Source organism: Corvus brachyrhynchos, unplaced genomic scaffold, assembly GCF_000691975.1.
Source record: "Corvus brachyrhynchos isolate BGI_N302 unplaced genomic scaffold, ASM69197v1 scaffold142, whole genome shotgun sequence".
Lineage (NCBI taxonomy): Eukaryota > Metazoa > Chordata > Aves > Passeriformes > Corvidae > Corvus > Corvus brachyrhynchos.
This window is the reverse complement of record NW_008237226.1, coordinates 9,133,052-9,151,150: the sequence shown is the minus strand read 5'-3', so window position 1 is coordinate 9,151,150 and position 18,099 is coordinate 9,133,052. Positions and strand designations below refer to the sequence as shown.

Genomic DNA, 18,099 nt, shown 5'->3' with positions numbered 1-18,099 from the left:
TGATTAAATATTAAACATTATACATAATACATTGTTTTGTAAGTACATAGCCAAGTACATCAGAAATAAACGATAAGTAGTTAGGAGGCACTGGTGAAAAATGTGGCAATTAACATCAGAGAAATTTTGGATAAAATCAAATAAACATAAAGAGGAAAGAAAGCTTAATGGCAAGTAAGGTAGCATGCATGAAATGATCAAGGGTTTATATGAGGGTTGAAATAAAGAGAGAAGCTACAGAACCAGGAAGAAAGTGAAAATAAAGAAGTATACAGTATTTCTCCAGTGGAGGAATTCCATTGCTTTTTCAGAAAGGTTGGGATGTGATGATTAAATATCAAAAATGTTTTTGTTTTTCAGTATTCAGTTTATCTACTGAATGGTATGCAGGCTTTTAAACAACTTGAATTTTAGCTGTTCCCTTTAAAATTGGACAGAAGTAATTTCCTGATCTTTGTAAAGTGCTCAATGCCTTCACAGGACACACAGCAAGCTGAATGAGAAGGCTTCATTCTGATTTTCCAGCTTTTATGTGGCTGCAGTTAACTCCATATGATGCACATTGTTGTCTTAGTGACTGAAGTTTCCAAGGAATGACTTGAATTCTGATAGCAGGAACACGGTGTATTTTCTGTGTGCAGCATGAGTGCAGCACATGCAGCTGTGTTGCTTTGCTGAGCTTTTGGGAAGCTCTGATGGCCTGCAGGCTGTCCTTCTCCTTACTCACCCTTTCAGCAGCAGTCAGCAGCTGATCTGCCCTTTACACATGGGTGTCCCCATTCCCACCCTCTTTCCTCACGGGTTCATGTCCTTCCTTCTTCATCCTCTTGAAGCAGTGCCATGTCCAGTGCCACACAAGCAGCTCTCAGCTTCTGCTTAAGGCCATCCTTATTATGCTATTTGGCAAGGGAATGAATGCTCGTGGGTGGAACTGAGAACCTGTGTAGAGCTAGAAGGGGCTCTGTGTGTGTACCTGTGTTGTGGACACTGACTTGGGCCATCTGACAAGAATAAAAGCCTGTTACGTTTGGGAATTTCCCAGAGAAGCAACATGCTTTGTGCTGTACTTTGCAGTGTATTGTAAAGATTCCTAAGCTAGAAATGAGCAGTAAAGTGGTGCAGCAGCGCAGCTGGAGTCTATTTTCAGTTTATTTCAGGAGCTCTAGAATTCCTCCACTGCCTGATTCAAGCTAATGAATACATTTTTACATAATAGTGCCATTTGTAGGCACATAGAACAACACATTTTTTGAAACAATACACTGCGGTGTTTCTTTTGAAATATTTTGATGCTTACAAAATTGAATATTTCAATATTTTCTTTGGGGGAGAAAAAAAGAAAGTTAAATGTAATTGTCAAAGAATATGTCCTGGGCTGCATCAAAAGTATGGCCAACAGGTCAAGAGAGGTGATTCTGCTCCTGTGCTTTGTTGTTGTGGGATTCCATCTGAAATGCTGAGTGCAGGTCTAGGGTCCCCAGCACAGGAAGGACATTGACCTGCTGGAAAGAGTCCAAAGGAGGGCCACCAAGTTGTTTAGAGGGATGGAGCACCTCTCCTCTGAGGAAAGGTTGAGGGAATTGGGTTTGTTCAGCCTGGAAAAGAAGGTTTTGGGGTGACCTAATCACAGCATTCCAGTACCTGAAGGGAGCCTACAGGAAAGATGAAGAGAGACTTTTTGCAAGACTGTGTAGTGACAGGACAAGGGGGGATGGCATCAAACTGAAAGAGAGTAGGTTTGGATTAGATACTAGAATGAAATTCTTTTCTATGGGGGTGGTGAGGCACCGGAACAGTTTGCCCAGAGAAGCTGTGGGGGCCCTGTCCCTGAAAGTGTTTAAGATCAGGTTGGATGGAGCTCTGAGCAGCCTGATCTAGTTAAAGGTGTCCCTTACCCACGGCAGGAGGGTAACTAGAGGATCTTTAAGGTCCCTTCCAAAACAGTCCATTCTCAGATTCTATGACTGTTAATATCAGGTTTATTGGAATATGTTATCTGCTGAAGCATTTGTTCTTCTCTTCAACAAAGGAAATTTCTACAAAAAATTATCATTTTGATGGGAAAAAGGCAAAAATTTGCACAGCTTTATATTAAATTTAACTAAAAGTAAAATAAATACAGAGAGATTTCTGTAGTGTCTTAGAATTTTGGTTTGGGTGATCAGATTTCTGAAAGCACCCTCAATAATATTTACTTTGTTGTCTAGAAATAGTTATTCTTCTGACTAGCAATTTTATATATATTCATATCTGCATCTTGGGTGTTGGGTTTGTTTTTCAGATTTAGAATTTGTTAAAAGACACAGAAGGGGGGGATAAATCATAGATTATTTTAGATGACTTTTGGGAGTATAACCTCTTCGCTATTTGTGAGTGACACTGAGATTGAGATATTCTGACAAGGGTCTGGCATATTTCTTAATGGTGCAGAGGTTTGTGAGTCACTACTCAGGAGACTGTGTCTTTATTTCATGACTTATCTTGAAGCCATGATCTCATACATATTGAAAATTAGTAAGCCATTTATTTTCTGAGGTTTTTTTTGGTGCAGTCTGAGATGGGCTTTATTTCACTGGTGGCATACCCTGTTTGGAAAGCATTAGAACAAAACCAAGTCTTTTCTCTGTGAGAAACTTGAGCATAAATGTGGTGACAGTTTTCTTTGGTGTCTAATTCCATACCACATCCAAGCTTAAAAAATTACCTTGTAAGAAAATTTACTTTGTAAGAGAATGAAGAATATATGGGGCTACAGAAGGAGTGGAAGAGGCCAGCTTGAATCATCCTAGACACCAAGTAAAAATGACATGTCCTATACTTATTCATAATTGTGTTTTTTAGGGAAGCCTGTTACCTGCTAAAGACCATTCAGTAAATTCTGGTTTTACAGTTTTATGTTTGTCTATACATTGGTATTTAAAACATATAATAGGCTCCAATAAAGTGTGGTACCATTGCTTAAGAAAAACCATACTCCCTACAGACATTCGAGTTTCTCTTTCCTTGAGGTGAAATGTCTTAAAACTTTTCATAAGTTCTTGTCCACTGTTTATTGCACTTGCTGCAAGACTGGCAAGCTCCAGGACTTCCAATGTCTTCTTAACAAGAACAGATTCCTTGGGTTAAAATGATCTAGAACAGTATTTTTGCAACATAGTTATTCAAATGTTTTCCTTTGTCTAATTCTGAAACAGGATATAAAAGAGGAAAGGGAAAGCCCATCTTGAAAAGCAAAGGAAAAGTCTAACTTGTTTCCTTTACCATTTTTTGAAGTTCTGAAGTCTAGTTTTGTTTTCCTTTGCACTCTCAGAGGTCTTTCACTGTGTCAACCAGCTTTCCTTTTTTTTCATATTTCCTGAACCAAAGCAAGCTAAGTCTCTTAAGCCTGATCTCCACAAGAAGGTGAGTCAAAAAGTTCACAGGTGGTTTACTCTTCCATTTACTTGAAATGTAACTGTTGGAATTGGAATGTAGCTTCCGCAAAGCTAGTCTGTTCCCCAGGTTTTTAGGTGAATTTATTTCCAATCATACTGTTCCCTTTTTTTTTTTTCCTCAAAATGAACTATTTTATTAACTTATTACTACATTGAAATACTTTTATTTATCAGGCATATGGAACATTCAGAATCTTCAGCTGCGAGTTAATGATGAATAAAAAACATTGGGAAAAGTTAATGTCTGTTTGTGGCTGTAATTTCCTATTTCATGTTCTAATGTTAACATGTTCTAATGTTAACTTGTGATGTTTTAGGGTTTTTGTCCTCACGTTAAGAGCATTAGATGGAATATATTTATTCTGAAATTGAAGTCATCCTTTTAGATCATGGGAAATTAAGGTCTCTGGAAACTCAGAAAATTATGAGATCATACTTTTAGATTTTTCTGTTTAAGATACGTTAGTTACCACTTTTTTAAAAAAGGTGTGAAGGAGCAGAAGAAGAGAGATGTGAAATAAGGGAAGAAGATCAGAAGATTGAACTTTTCTTTCTTCTTCTCTTTTGTCCTTGCTATTTTTGAATTTTCATCTGCCTCTTCCTGTTTTTTCTTCTCCCTATTTATTATTGTTTTTTCTTGTTTCTTTTATCCTTTTTCATTATTAACTCCCCATTCTTCTTCTCATATATTTTCTGCTTAGTTTTGCTCTAATTATCTGTATCTTACATGCTCTGGAAAGTATCATTGTTAATCTGCCTAACTGAACAATATAAAATTAAATAAACAAGCATATCCAGTGTGATCATACTGAGGTGGAACTGGATGGATTAGGAAGGGATATAAAATTGAATCCTGGGACCTGAAAATGTTGATAGTTCATTACTATTATGTTGTCTTCTATCCGTGGCAACATTAAGTTGATGAATACCAGTGTGATGTTGCTGGTGTTTTGCTACTAGGTTAGACAACTTAATGTTGTTATAATACCTGTACTTTAGGGATACATATTCATAAAACATTTGAATAAGCTTATGTTAAGTTTATGTTAAGCTTGCAATAAATAGACATTTATCTTTTTCTTTTAAAGATACATTGAGTTTAGTTTAGGGGCATATCTGTGTAGTTTGAAGCATAGGTGACAGAAAAGATATTTTAATAAATTAATTTGTTTATCTCATTTCTATTTTTTTTCCCCAAAAGGTAATATTATGGATTGGAAAGGTAGATTCTGCTTACTGCAAAGTTTATTCATTGTTGTCAGGATTTGTGGCAGGAATGTTTTAAGGAAGGACCTACCCAAAGATGGAGAGCACATTTGTTATTTGGAAACAGAGTTTGTTGAGAAAATTTTTTGTATACTTGCCAGAACTTGCTAAAAAGATGTTCTGACTGTAATGACAGGTAAACGGCAAAATTACTTTATAAAATACAGTGATTTGATCAGTATGGTACTTATATCAACTGTCCATAGTGAGTGCTGGCCTCTAAGGGTTCTTTTCATGGAATAAATTGGTACAATCTATGCTCTTTAAAATATTTCTTTATGTACCATGTCATTTTATAATAGACCTTTCAAAGGGCTGCAAGTTTCTATAGAGGAGGAAGATACTAATTTGCTTGATACAAGTAGGCAATGAAAGACTCAGGGTATGCTCACATTGCAGTTAAATTGTGAGTATGTCTCACAGAACTTTGAAAGAACTGGCTTAATTTAGCTACTTTTGGTACCTCAGAAGTAAATTTGTGACACAGGGACCGGTTGCTGTCCTGTTCCAAACTGTTAGATAAATATCCAAATAAATTCCATAGATCACTATTTGATGGCTTTAAAAAACCCTTGTGGATGTTAGAAATGCATTCAAGATGAGTTATTGTCTTGGAAATATTAGAAATGAACCCCAAGCTAATGCAACTTAATTCTGAAAGATTTGTTCTTGTTTAAGCAGTCCTTTATCTTATTTGTCATAGTTCTTGGCATTATTGTGGGCAAGAAGCACTGTTATCATGTATGTGTTCAGATTTTGTATGACTCTCTTTTACCCATCCTTCTGTTAAACTATATGCATTTTTAGTATAAACTGCATTTTTCACAGTTTATTTGATGGGGTCTTTGGTTTGTTGGGTGGTAGATTTATTTCATTATGTCATCCTGTATGTCTGTCATGTACACTCAGTGACTAAACTTTCGTAGTAAGTAGGAGTCAATTGGCTTCTATCCTTTTCACATGATGCCTTCATAATTATGTCTTAGCTCATTCACGTAATCAAAGAATAGTTAAGGTTGGAAAGAACCTCTGAAGATTAGCTAGTCTAACCCCCCATGCCAAGGCAGAGTTACCTAGATATTCACTCAAGGATATTTATCCAACAGTTCATCATTATTGTTTTAAGGCAAAAATCAGTCTAGATATGTAGTACTTCTCATTTCTTTCCCTTTCCCTGTCTTCAGACTCCCTGTGACTCAGATTTGCTGAAAACAATCCATTTTTTTATTTCCCTGAAGTGATGCAAAGTGATTCTTTCAAAAGCCAGGGGTAAGCTATAGAACGTGACAAACTAGTTTTAAAGTTTTAAAACACAGAAAGCTGTGTATTACTATGTGTGTAACACAAAAAAAGGTAATTGGTGGTAGCACACAAAAGAGCAACCATCTATCCTGGGGAATAAGCTCAGAGAAAAATGAGGTAAGTGTGCGAAAGTATAAATGAAGAACAGATTGATGGGATATAAGCATAGAAAACTGATTATAGGATAATTTTAGGATTAAAGCTGTTTCTGAATACTTGAACAGAGATGGCTGAGAATTTATGTGTTCTTGTTTGCTTGTTTTATTAGCTGAATAGGGAATTGTAGGAAGTGATAACAGAGTGAGAAATAAAGCTTAAGAGAGCAAATGGGCTTTGGTTTCTAAGCCTGTAGAGGACAAGTAACCCAAGTGTTTTAAACTGCTTAAATTAAAGAGTCAAGCAGATATTGTTTAGGATGATTAGAGCTCTCTATAAGCTTGCTTGTAGGAGCTATTTATCTGAATAATGTTATTACCTTGCCTAGTAAGTTTCCTTGAAAATGCAGTCTTCCTTGGAGTGTCTCTCCCTGATACTCTGACACAAAATGACATTTGATAAAGTCGCAGATAATCCTGGCAGTAGGGTTTAATGCTGTCTTTGTCAAAGTATTATATTATAAGGTTTATTCTTACTTGCCATCTCCTTAGAATCCTGGAATGAGCAAAGAATTACCCTGTTCCAGCTTTGATATTAAATTGGAAAGGCAGGAGATGAAATCTCTTTGTACTAAGGCAGATACAAAACTCAGGTCTAATGTTTTTATAGAGGATGGGAAAGGATTTGAGATGCATCAAGCAAGGAGCAGTAGAAAACAGATCTCCAGGAGTGTGAACTGATCTTAAGGGCTTTCCTTTCCTTGATGTTCATGCATGATACCTCTCTTCTGTACACTCGATTTCTCAAGTATTATCTGTTATGGTCCATATTGTCCATAAGGGCACATAAGAAATCAGTGAGATAAAGCAGTTAATTAATTGAAGAAAGTATTTAGTGATGAAAAAAAAAAAATGTATAGCAATGCATGAAAAATGCTGTTTAACTATACCAATCTTGAAAACAGCTGGCTTAGATGGAAACAGAATTTTTTAAAATTTGAAAGTCCACATCTAGAAGATTTATGGAAGTAGTACTTGAAATATTTGTTTTTTAGAGCAATGAACATAAAAATCTATCCCAGGATAGATTTACAATGACAATTGTTAAGATAAATGAGCATTTATTAAACTTATTTAATGTGTGAAAGTATAATATAAATACTGACTTGCTTTGCTGTAGTAATGAAAATAGGCAAACTCAAAAACTTCCTATCATAGAGTTAAGACACATTTGTAGTCTCTTACCATTTGTTTATTTCATTAAACTTCAAGTTACAGCAATTAGGAGAACAATTATCCCAGAATTTAGGTCTTAAACTGGAAATGACTTTTTATTTTTAACTGATCAGTCTGTAGCCTATTTCCTTTGACTTTTATTTTTTAATTCTATCTATTTAGCAGTAAACTCTTTCAGTAGCCTTATAAGGTAGCCGAATGCATAAATACCACAGTGGAAACAATCTCTGCATCATACCATGCCTTTGTAATTAAGCAATGGTTGGGAAGCTGCGACTCATAGGCAGATGTCTGCTAGCAGCTCATTCCCATGGATGATAAAACTGTTACTTTTTCAGTGACTAACTTTAAACTTTATATAATAATAATGTTTCTGCAGGCTCAACACGTGTAATAGTAGAAGTACTCAAAGATTGAATCCAAAATATATATGGCAAGATTCTCAGCTGAAACAGTGATAAATGAGGACTGTTGTTGCAGTGTCAACACTTTCAACATGCACAAACTTAAAAATATTCTACAAAGGAAATAGAAATTGGAGAAACGTCATACACAGAATAATGATTTTTTTTTTTAAATTTTATTTTTAGTCAGGAGTATTGAGTCATGAACCTTCAGGCAATTTCTTATTATGTAAATTGGAGCACAATTTAAAAAAACATGAAATATTTGCCCCAAGAGGCCAAATCTGCTTATGCTATCCAAAGATGCGTAGAATGTAAAGGAGACATGTTATGTTTCCCTTTCCCAAATTGTATATGGCCACCTTAAGCTAATTTTTTATAAAAATTTGATATATTAGATCAGGTAATATCTTGCTGATTGCAAAAACTCATCTGAATTCAAATTGTGCATATTACGTCTATGTGTATTTGTATAAAAATGAAAATGCAAGGGCTTGGCAACATTGTATACAGGGTCATGATGCAGATACATAGACAACGTCTATGTATCTGCATCATGTGGAGTCTTCCCAACCAAATGTAGTCAGGCAACAGAGAATTTTGGACATGCCAAAATACCAGTGGCAGTACTACTCTGCTTGATAGAGTTTCTGATAGTTTTGATTGCCACTAAATGTTGAAAAGCTTTTGATAGCATTGTCAGGGCTTGTTTCTCTGAGTCCTGGGGGGAACAGGCTCTAGTGATCTCATTTTTAGCTGCTCTTCATGACTACACCAAGCATGAGACCACTGAGAACAAAAGTTTAGGAATCATATTTAGGACAGAAAAAGGGCAATCCAGTTTATACTGGTACATATTCACGGCAAGTGCAGGAGCCTTCCTCATTTGTAGTTCAAGGTCCAGATCCATGTGTACTTGTGTTGCTACTTCTCTCAGTTTTATGGCCTAGGTATTATGTAATTGACTTTAAAGGTTTTGCTCCCAAGATAAACTAAAATAGAGGATCATGATTGCAAGAAACACAGATTTTGCGATGTCAAGAATTGTCACTGTATAAACATTTAAAACTTTGTAAGAGGAAGGGTAAAATGAACTTGATACTTTTGGAAACAAGAAACATGATAAAGCAAAATGGGGAAAAACTTTTGTGCTCAAGAAGAGGACAAAATCATTTCAAGAACTGTCTGTGCTGTATGGAAGAGCAGAAGAACCAGATGTAGCTATGAAATTTTGTCTTGCAATATATCCTCTTCAAAGAAGTTTAGGTTAAATAGGTTATGAGTTCAAAGTATACAAATATGAAAGTTCAGAGAATCACAGAATCAATAAGGTTGGAGAAGACCTCCAAAACCATCAAGTCAAAACTTTCACTGAGTGCCACCATGCCCATTAAAACACATCATATAGTACCTTGTCGCTTTTTTGAACGCTTCCAGGGATGATCACTCCTTCACATCCCTGAAGAGCCTGTTGCAATGCTTAACCACGCTTTCAGTGAAGAAATTTTTCCTTGTAGACAATCTCAGCCTCCCCTGGTGCAACTTGAGGCTGTTTCCCCTTGTTCTGTTGCTGGTTGCCTGGGAGAAGAGGCTGACCCTCACCTGGCTATAGTCTCCTTTGAGGGAGTTGTAAAGAGGAATTAAGGTCTCCCTGAGCCTTCTTTCCTCCAGGCTAAACAACTCTAGTACCCTCAGCTGCTCCTTGTAGGACTTATGTGACAGACCCTTCCCTGGCTCCATTATCCTTCTCTGGACACACTCGAGCACCTCAATATCCTTCTTGGTGTGAACACAGGATTCGAGGAGTGGCATTTTGGGGAAAACAGAAACAAGTGAACTAGCGTATTTTTTAAAATGTACATTTCAAAACCAGTAGAAATATTCTCAAACTTACGAAGCCATTTCCCTTTTTCCACTTAAAATCTGAAATAATACCTGCTAAATTTCTAACCAAACTGATTTGAATCTTCACTACTTAGTGCTTAGATTTAGTTTTTGGGGTGAAATACGTTATCAACATTATTCCTTCCTTAATTTAATAGAGAATTGTTTTGTCATCATTCTAACTGAAAAAGTTTTGAGCTGGGAGCCTCTATCAGATATAAACAAAAATATCAAAAAATAAACAGGAAATGAGGAAAGGGAAATAAACAAGCACCTATTATTTCCTGAAGGTTTGTATGAGTTTTCAAACAGTTGTGATGATGGGATCTGAGGACTGGAGAAGCTCCCAAGGCTTCTCCTCCTTCCTGGTCTCAGTGCGAAGTGCTTTTTAAGAGGCTGACAGTCTTGGGGACTTGCCCTGTCCCCAGGGAGGTGCCCAATGCCCAGCCCTGGGGCTGCCCCCTCCCACCTGTGTAGATGGGACAGGCCCTGGTGGTCAGGGCCTGCCCTGCTGACCCAGAGCATCCATGGGGTCCTGGTCCCACGGAGCCCAAATACTGACAGCACCCTGATATCCTGAGTCTTCCTCTCAGAGATGCACTCTGAGGAGCTTTCAGACTGTTGAAGACATAATTTTCAGGATGCCAGGAAACAAAGGAGTCCAAAAGACACTAAGAAAGTTAGCTGGAGTCATTTTACAATGTAAAAATCTGATGCATTCTTTTTCTTACTTGACAGTTTTTAAGTACACACACGACTTAGCTGCAGTTCTGCTCAAGTTCTGGAGTCTGTTTTTGTCCTTTACTTATTTCTTCCTTTGAAAGCTCATCCCACTAGCAGACTAAAATTAAGCCTCCCCAACTCCCTGTTGTTTGCCATATACTTTTCACTTGAACATTTGCTTAGGGAAGAGGGATTTGATGGACATTTTTTGTTAATGTGGACTAAAGATATGTTGGCACACGCAGTCAATATTGCTTATTTCCACAAAGAAGTCCTTGTCCAAGTATCATTTAGTTCATAGCAATGGGTAAAATGAATCTGTCTTGCTCCTTGTGTTGCTGAGCCCCAGCAGGGAGGATGGGTGGAAGAGGCAGCTCCTGCTTTGGGTGTCAGGAGGAGGTTTTCCTCTGCAGCAGGAGCTGCTGCTCCTACTTCTCTCTTGTTCTACCTCCTTCATTCCCTGTTGCAGAAATCACTTGCCACTGTATTTATTTAGGCGGCATCATCCAATTCTGACTTTCTAAGAATCGATTTTCCTAATTGTCATAGAATTCAATGAGAATGTAATTTGCTGGAGGATGGAGTCCAGTTCTTCTGATTACAGAGTGTTACCCAAACCATTGGTAACAGCAGGTTTAGAAGGTCACCTTTAGGCCACGGGACAGTGATTGCCTTCTCTTCTTGGCCATTTTTTACAAGGCCACAATAGGTTTTAAATTCTCATTAAAAGAAAGCCAAAATCAAGTGTTTACCCTATTAAAGGTTTTAAATATTTGTTTCCTTTGTGAAATTTGCATCAAAAGACCACTTATAAATCATGAACCAAAACCGAGGTGTGACCTATATTGAAAGAGCTTTGGCAGTGAGCCTGCAGCCATATGTATGGGCAGGACATGTAAGCTGCTGCCTTCTGCAAGTTCAGTAACAACCATCAGGCATCTCGTACCAACACAGACATGCTGCAAGCCTGAGTCATGCTCGATGAGCCACGTCTTTACTGTAACAACTGTTCTGTTGAAAGGTGAACAGTCTTTGCTCAATGGTGCTGCATACAGGTTTGTTGGCAGGCTTGGCTGCTTTAATATACTGGAATTTCTAGACTAGTAAAGGTTTAGATTAAGCACAGCTATAGCTCGAGTAAAAGCATTATCCAGTTCTCTGAACAAAATGAACTAGGCAAAAAGAAAAAGAAGTTATGGGTATAAATTTAGATACACACACGTTACTGTATTGTTGCATCCACAAAAGAAAGAAAAGTCCATAGAATAAGAACCTGTATAAAAACTGTAATGTCAGCTGATTGCTGGATTTCTCTCAGTGCTTCTCTTTGGTTTATCTGTCAAGCAGAGCTTTTGAATTGGAGCTAGGCTTTGTTGGCATGCAGAAAATTGCATGTATATGGTTGGACCTTTTGCTTTTCTAAGCCCTAATAAGATGTAGAGAAAATCCGTGAAGCTTTTATGTTTTGTATGTGATGTGTTTCATATTGTATTAAGTTTACAAAAGGGATATAGAGGTAGAAAGTGGTTATTACTCTACGTTTTATTGTAGGTGTTAAAATTAGTTATGGCCCAATAAATATGCAGGTTGTTATGATTTTCTGTTGAGAATTATAACTCATAACAGAATAATTTTTTTCTAATGCTTATTTCCTTTTGAACTGAAAAACATTTCTGTGTACATAGCATGTGAGTTTTATATAAGTTGTCTTATGAGTCTTTTTTTTCAAGAAAAAAATTCTCTTGAAGGACTTTTCTGTGAGGATGGGGAGAACATGTAGGCAAAGTGTGTGATCTGGGAAAGTTTTCCTTCTGTTTCATGTTTTCTGATCATAGGAGAAATGATATACCAAATTCCAGTCTCAACTGAATGCTCAATTTTCTTCATATGAAGTTGAGTCACTTTAAAAAATGAATAATAATTTTTAATGTGGGCTAAACCTCAAACGGTTTTGAACTTAGTATGTAAATTTGTCTTTGGTTATAAAAAGTATCTTTGTCAGGGCTGAAAGATAGTTAAGGAAGAATCAGACACTTTGATACTTTTGCTTTTATATATGCAGGTTTCATATTTCTAGTGTCATTATTTTAATTGTTTTGCTTTTATTCTAAAAAAACACAACATTATCCCAAGTCACCTCTATATCTCTATTGTTTTGGAGCCTTAATTTAAAACAGAATTTCTGCAGCACTGTGTAGAATCCAGCTACTTTTCTCCCATGTACTTATAACAGCTTTTCAGTTAGCAGTCTTCCCCACCATGCCTTGCCTATTTATTCTGTCCCCAAACTCACTGTCAAGCCATCACGGGTAGGAAACAACATCTCACCTCATCCAAGGCAAACTCTGAATCCTGGGCCACGGTTTCCCTTTTTTTCCTTCCAGCCTCTTGACTAAATGTAAATTGCAACAGAAGATGGGTTGAACAGTAAGAGTTGAAATCAGTTCAGGCAGGGGACAGAATTGAAGCTCTTCTGTATTTTGGCTGGGCACCCAAAACTCTGCCCTAGTGGGTAATAAAAATAGCAAAATTGTGAAAACAAAGAAAACAGAGATTTTTCATGAAACAACATTGTATTTCAAGCTACATTAAATTTGTACTGTGCCAGCTATAAATTTGCAGATAACATGGGATTTAAGCACTGCCATGACAGGCTATATACTATATATATATACACACATATTTGGAAACTATCTCTCTTGAGGAGAGCTTGGAATGCAGAGACTTAGACAAAGAAGGGATTTGTCCTTGATTTTAAAAATTAAGTAATCCAACAGAGTTTAAAATGATGTTTGTGTTTTAACATGAGTGGTACTTATGAATTTACTGAAATTGCTCCAAAGTGCTAAGCTGCTAAGGCATGCAGAACATCTGTACTTTTAGGAAACAGTGGGAATACAGAATCTGTTCTGATGTTTGTGTTTACACCAGCATTTTACAGTGATTATGTAGATGATTTGGATCAGACAAAACTGTACCATTGTTTTTACTTCCTATTTAGAAAGCTTAGGAAAAAAAATCTTAGGAAAAATTTCTAGTTACTTCTAGAAATTTCTAGTTATTTCTAGTTACTTCTAGTATATATTTTATGCATTTTTTTGCCTATTTTTTGATGGAAAGCATGTACTTGACTATTTTTTAAGTAGAGTTGATAACATTTTATTGGAGTTTCTAGTCCATAGGGCTTTCTAAGACAGTTTTTTTTGGTTGGTGTTTGGTTTTTTGGTTTTTTTTATGTGATTCCTGAATAAGAGTGGAAAATAATCCTATTCTTCAAATAGTTGACATACCTTTATGTCAACTTATTAAAGATGGAACATGTTCCCAATATTTGCCTACTTGAGGCTGAGGAAGAAGAATTAATTTTTTCTGAGGGTTGTCAGCACTGTTAAAGAGTATGCAGGCAGAAGATTGTGTGTTGCCATTCTGCTTAAAATATCGGTATGTCATTTTGAGAACTCTGAAAGATCTCTATTTTAGCTTGGATACTGTCACATGAACTGGAAAAATGATTGAATGACTGTGAACAAAAGATTGTAAAAAATGATTCTGCCTTGGCTGTAGTACTCGAAAGAATTACAGCTACTGACCTGAATGTGGAAATATTTTGAAAAGTTTTGCTGGACAACTAAAGCAGAATTTACATCTAGAGACCTTTTTTTCTTGACAGTTACTTCAAACACGAAACTATCTGTGCTTTTTGGATGTGACTGTTTTAAGCTCATGCATGAAAAAGGTGAAAAGTGTTGTTGCTGCTATAGAGCATATTTTCTATCTTGATACTTGACTAAGGAAAGTATGAAAAAATGGAAAGCAACAATTTAATTTATTTTCAATAAGTAACATGACATAGGTTTTGGTTTTAATTACAGTTGCGTAGGCATAATACTGATTTAAAGATGAGTAGACTATCTGGCAAAATATGAAATGAAAGCATGGTCATTGCTGAAAGAAAACCTCAAGACGTTGTTTTAAACCCTCTAGAAAGCAGTCCATTTCTATTTTATTTATGTATTTTTTAATTTGGATAATAAAAGAGGTGTGAGGAGACCTTGCTGTCTTTCCTCTAAAGTTCAGAAAAATCCTTTTTTAGGATAAGGTTCAATCACCTTTGCCATAACACCTGCTCATCTCACACTGCCGCTTTTGTAGTTATTGACATCGTTATCATAAGATGCAATGATTTTTATATACAACCATGTATATCAATACTGAAAAGTATATTAAAATTATAGAAGCCAAATAAAAAATGAATTTTTGTCAGTCATCAATTTGTGTGCTTGTCCTGGTCAGTAAGTGTCTAACCCACCAGCTTCTAATCACAGCTGATAATAAAATTTGTTGCTGAACATAGTTGTTTATTTATTACTTATATTGTTTTTGTTTACATAAAGTTGTGATTTTTGTTCTATTTCAAATGACAGAACAATAAGATTATAGATGATTTTATGAAATAAATATTTGCTTTGACTGCCCATGAGACCTGCTAAACTCCATTGCTTACAGTTGGCAGTAAAACTGAAATATACCCAATTAGTGAAAATAAACAATTTTATTGAGGCCACACATAGTCCCAGGTGTTTTTATTTAAGAAAATTTGATAAATGAAAAACACTGGGAAAAGCCATTCTTTTTACTGTATAAACTGTATATGAGAGTGGGAGGGAAACAACTCCTCCATCATCTCTTAAAACTGAATTTTAGTGTTGTATCCTGTTTATAAGTGCTATGAGCTGTTACAGAACTGTTATGTAACTATTGTTCAAATCCTTGGCTGCTACATTTTCTCCTTTCAGGTCACATAATTTGATAAATGTACTTTTTAGAGTCAGGTTTAAGATGATGGTTTTCTTTAAAGTCTAATAACTATTACAATGCCATATTTTGTTTATTTAATTAGTAAAAGCCATATTAGGTCCTAAGGTTTCTAATATTACATGCCTAAATAATTGCTTTAGATAGTCTTGTTCTTGGTTCATTCTTTGCTTCTCTACTTTCCTTCCAGGTTTTGTTGTAGAAATAAAAGTGCAGATGCAAAGTTCACCTATTCTCTTATTCATTGAATTGGAACTCATTACTAATTCATAGTGTTGTGGCCATTATGCAGATTTGACCATTATACACTGAACTACTGCATTTTTAAGAAAAAAACTGAGTTATTTTTATTGTATTGCTGAGTTATTTAATGTGGAAAAGATGGTTGTGTGCATGATGAATTCTAAGTGAATATGAGTTCAAGGGTTTTATTTAATGGCTACTTACTGGAATAATTGCTTTGTTATTCTGCCCATAGTTAAATTGGAAAAATTATATCTACGTGATTCTGACCTGCAGGGATTTGCACAATTCGGTTAGACAAAAGTTACTGAAGCTGACAGTTTTTAGAATACCTGAGAGCTCTGCAAAAATTGAGGTTTTGAGAGCAACATTTGTTTTCTGTGATGTGAGCACTGAAGAGTTTTTTCTGCAAGGTTCCCATTTATCTTGATATTGTCCAGCTCCTCTACTCACTGGCAGCTCTGCCAAAGGAGATTTTGTTGTGCTAGTGGAAATGACCATGTTTTGTGGTTGACTCAAGGACAAGAGAAGTGACTTAAAATAGTCCTGCAAAAAACTCCTTCAGAAATATGCTATTTAATAGTTAAGGATTAGATCAAAGAGTGTTCATTTCTGAGCATTTTGTGTTTACTGGCTGGTTTTTACAGTACTCATGAAGAGGGTAGAGTATGTTCTCATTTTCTTTGTGCCCACAGCTCTCATACAGCTACAGAAAATTACTGACGTGTATTGCGAAAAGCTATTAGCAGTTTTGATTGTTTTTTCTTTAATTACTGTTCATGTTATGGAAATCAGTGTTCTGTATTTTCATTTTCTCTCTCTCTATTTTTTTACTCAGATTCCACCAAGAAAATTAAGGATGTCTTAGAAGAATTCCATGGCAGTGGTGTGTTAGCAAAATATAATCCTGAAGGGGTAATTTTTCTTGTTTCTTAATGATCAGAAATGAGGGGGACAATTGGCAAATTCTGTAGCCATTCTAAGCATTTGAAATAGAAGATTAATTATAAATCAGGTGTTTGGGGTATTTGAAATTGTTTGAGAAGTAAAAAAACCAGGATGCTATATGATCTGGAATATCCCTATAGTCTGTTGGGGTCAGCTATTCCAGCTGTGCCCCTTCCCAAATTCTTATGTACCTTGAGCTGCCTTGCTGGTGGGCTGGGGTGAGAAAAGACGTTGACTCTTTGTAAATACCTGAAACATCCCTCTGTTATCAACACTGTTTCCAGCACAAATCCAAAACGAAGCTTCATACAAGCTACTGTGAAGGAAATTAACTCTATCCTAGCCAAAATCAGTGCACAGACTTCCCCCCCACCGCCCCTGCAAAAAATAAAAAACAACCCCCCAAAACACCTCCACAACCCTTTGAATAAGATTAATATGGTTTTCAAGTCTCTTAAGATTGGAAATGTCAAGCATAATTTCAAAAGTTATAAAAGTAACATCCATTAAGATTTCTTTTTAAATTCTGTTTCTCTTGTGTTGTTTCTAGTAGTGGGATTTTCTGATGTTATGAAACAAAGAATTCAGCTGAAAAAAAAGCTGTGTGTGCACACTGTCACTACAGATTCACCACTAGACAAAGTATTCTGGTGTGGCTGGTAGAAAAAGACAGATTGTTTTCTTTTCTTATCCTCAATTGAAATTTGCATTCACTTAGCACATCCTAATAGTGTGATTCAGAATGTAGCTAAATAAAAACCTGTTTCAGTAATGTTTCTAATAGTAATATTTCTGACTGTGCTCACATTTTGTGAAATTCAGGATAGAAAAATGTGCTAACCATTATGAAAATTACTTGATCTTACATTTCAGGATGTAAAGTACAAAAATTATTGACAACTTATTGGCAATAATACAATTACTTGCAACTAATGAGTTAATTTAATAGATATTGAAAAATTGTTTGATGCTTTGAACTTGGCAAAGCATAATGTGGGTCATTTTAGTTTATGAGAAAAAATTTTTGTAATTCAGTAAAATAGTGTAAGCTGATCCTTAGATTATCATAAATGATCATCTTAAATTTCCAGGTTTCTAGTTAAATACATTTGTAGAATATAAATGGATGGGAATACTGTGATCATCTACTTTATCCCCCAGTGTAACATAGGGAGACCTAGGCTGTAGGACCATCCTTATCTGCTTTTTTTTTAGAATATAGACATATTTTTGGTTTTGTTCTTTTTGTAGGAAAAATGTGAACTGATAAAATGGTCTTAATCTATTCTATGTTTTTTCTTTTAAATTCTTCACATATTTTCAGTTATCATACATGTTATCAACATAACAAAACATGTTCAGTTTTGTGAAATCTACCCTGTTAAAGTAAAAAATAACTGTGCATTTTATGCATATTTAAATAATATGTTGCCGCATAGGTAACATATTTTCAAATTATCAATTGTCCATAAACGTGATTACTGAAAGTGGTATGATTAGTCTCTTTTAACAAAGTAATTTTTCCAGTTTGGGGCTACATGGAAGCTGAGTCATGGCAAGATGGGTACCCAGGAAAACTGTTCTGACTGAAGCCAGGTGAATTGGCAAAATCTGTGCAAAACTGGAATTAATAAACACAACTGGTCTTGAGATGAGTCTGTGACTCTGCACGGTATCTCCCTGTTCTTCTTTTCGCAGCTATTCATTTGCAGAATTCTACCAGTGTATTGAAACATCCAGGAATTATAG

The 18,099-nt window shown here is 35.8% G+C and overlaps 1 protein-coding gene across 9 annotated transcripts in view; it reads left to right on the top strand.

Moving 5' to 3' along the window:
* DGKB (diacylglycerol kinase beta) overlaps window positions 1–18,099 on the top strand; it is a 381,330-nt gene that overhangs the window by 93,399 nt on the left and 269,832 nt on the right. For 8 of the 9 annotated variants that reach the window (XM_008629944.2, XM_017729357.1, XM_017729355.1 and 5 more), the window contains one exon: window positions 16,241–16,317. The exons of the other annotated variant lie outside the window; for it this stretch is intronic. In XM_008629944.2, coding sequence (XP_008628166.1) covers window positions 16,241–16,317 — 77 coding nt within the window. The remainder of the gene's footprint in view (window positions 1–16,240; window positions 16,318–18,099) is intronic. 9 annotated transcript variants of the gene reach the window in all.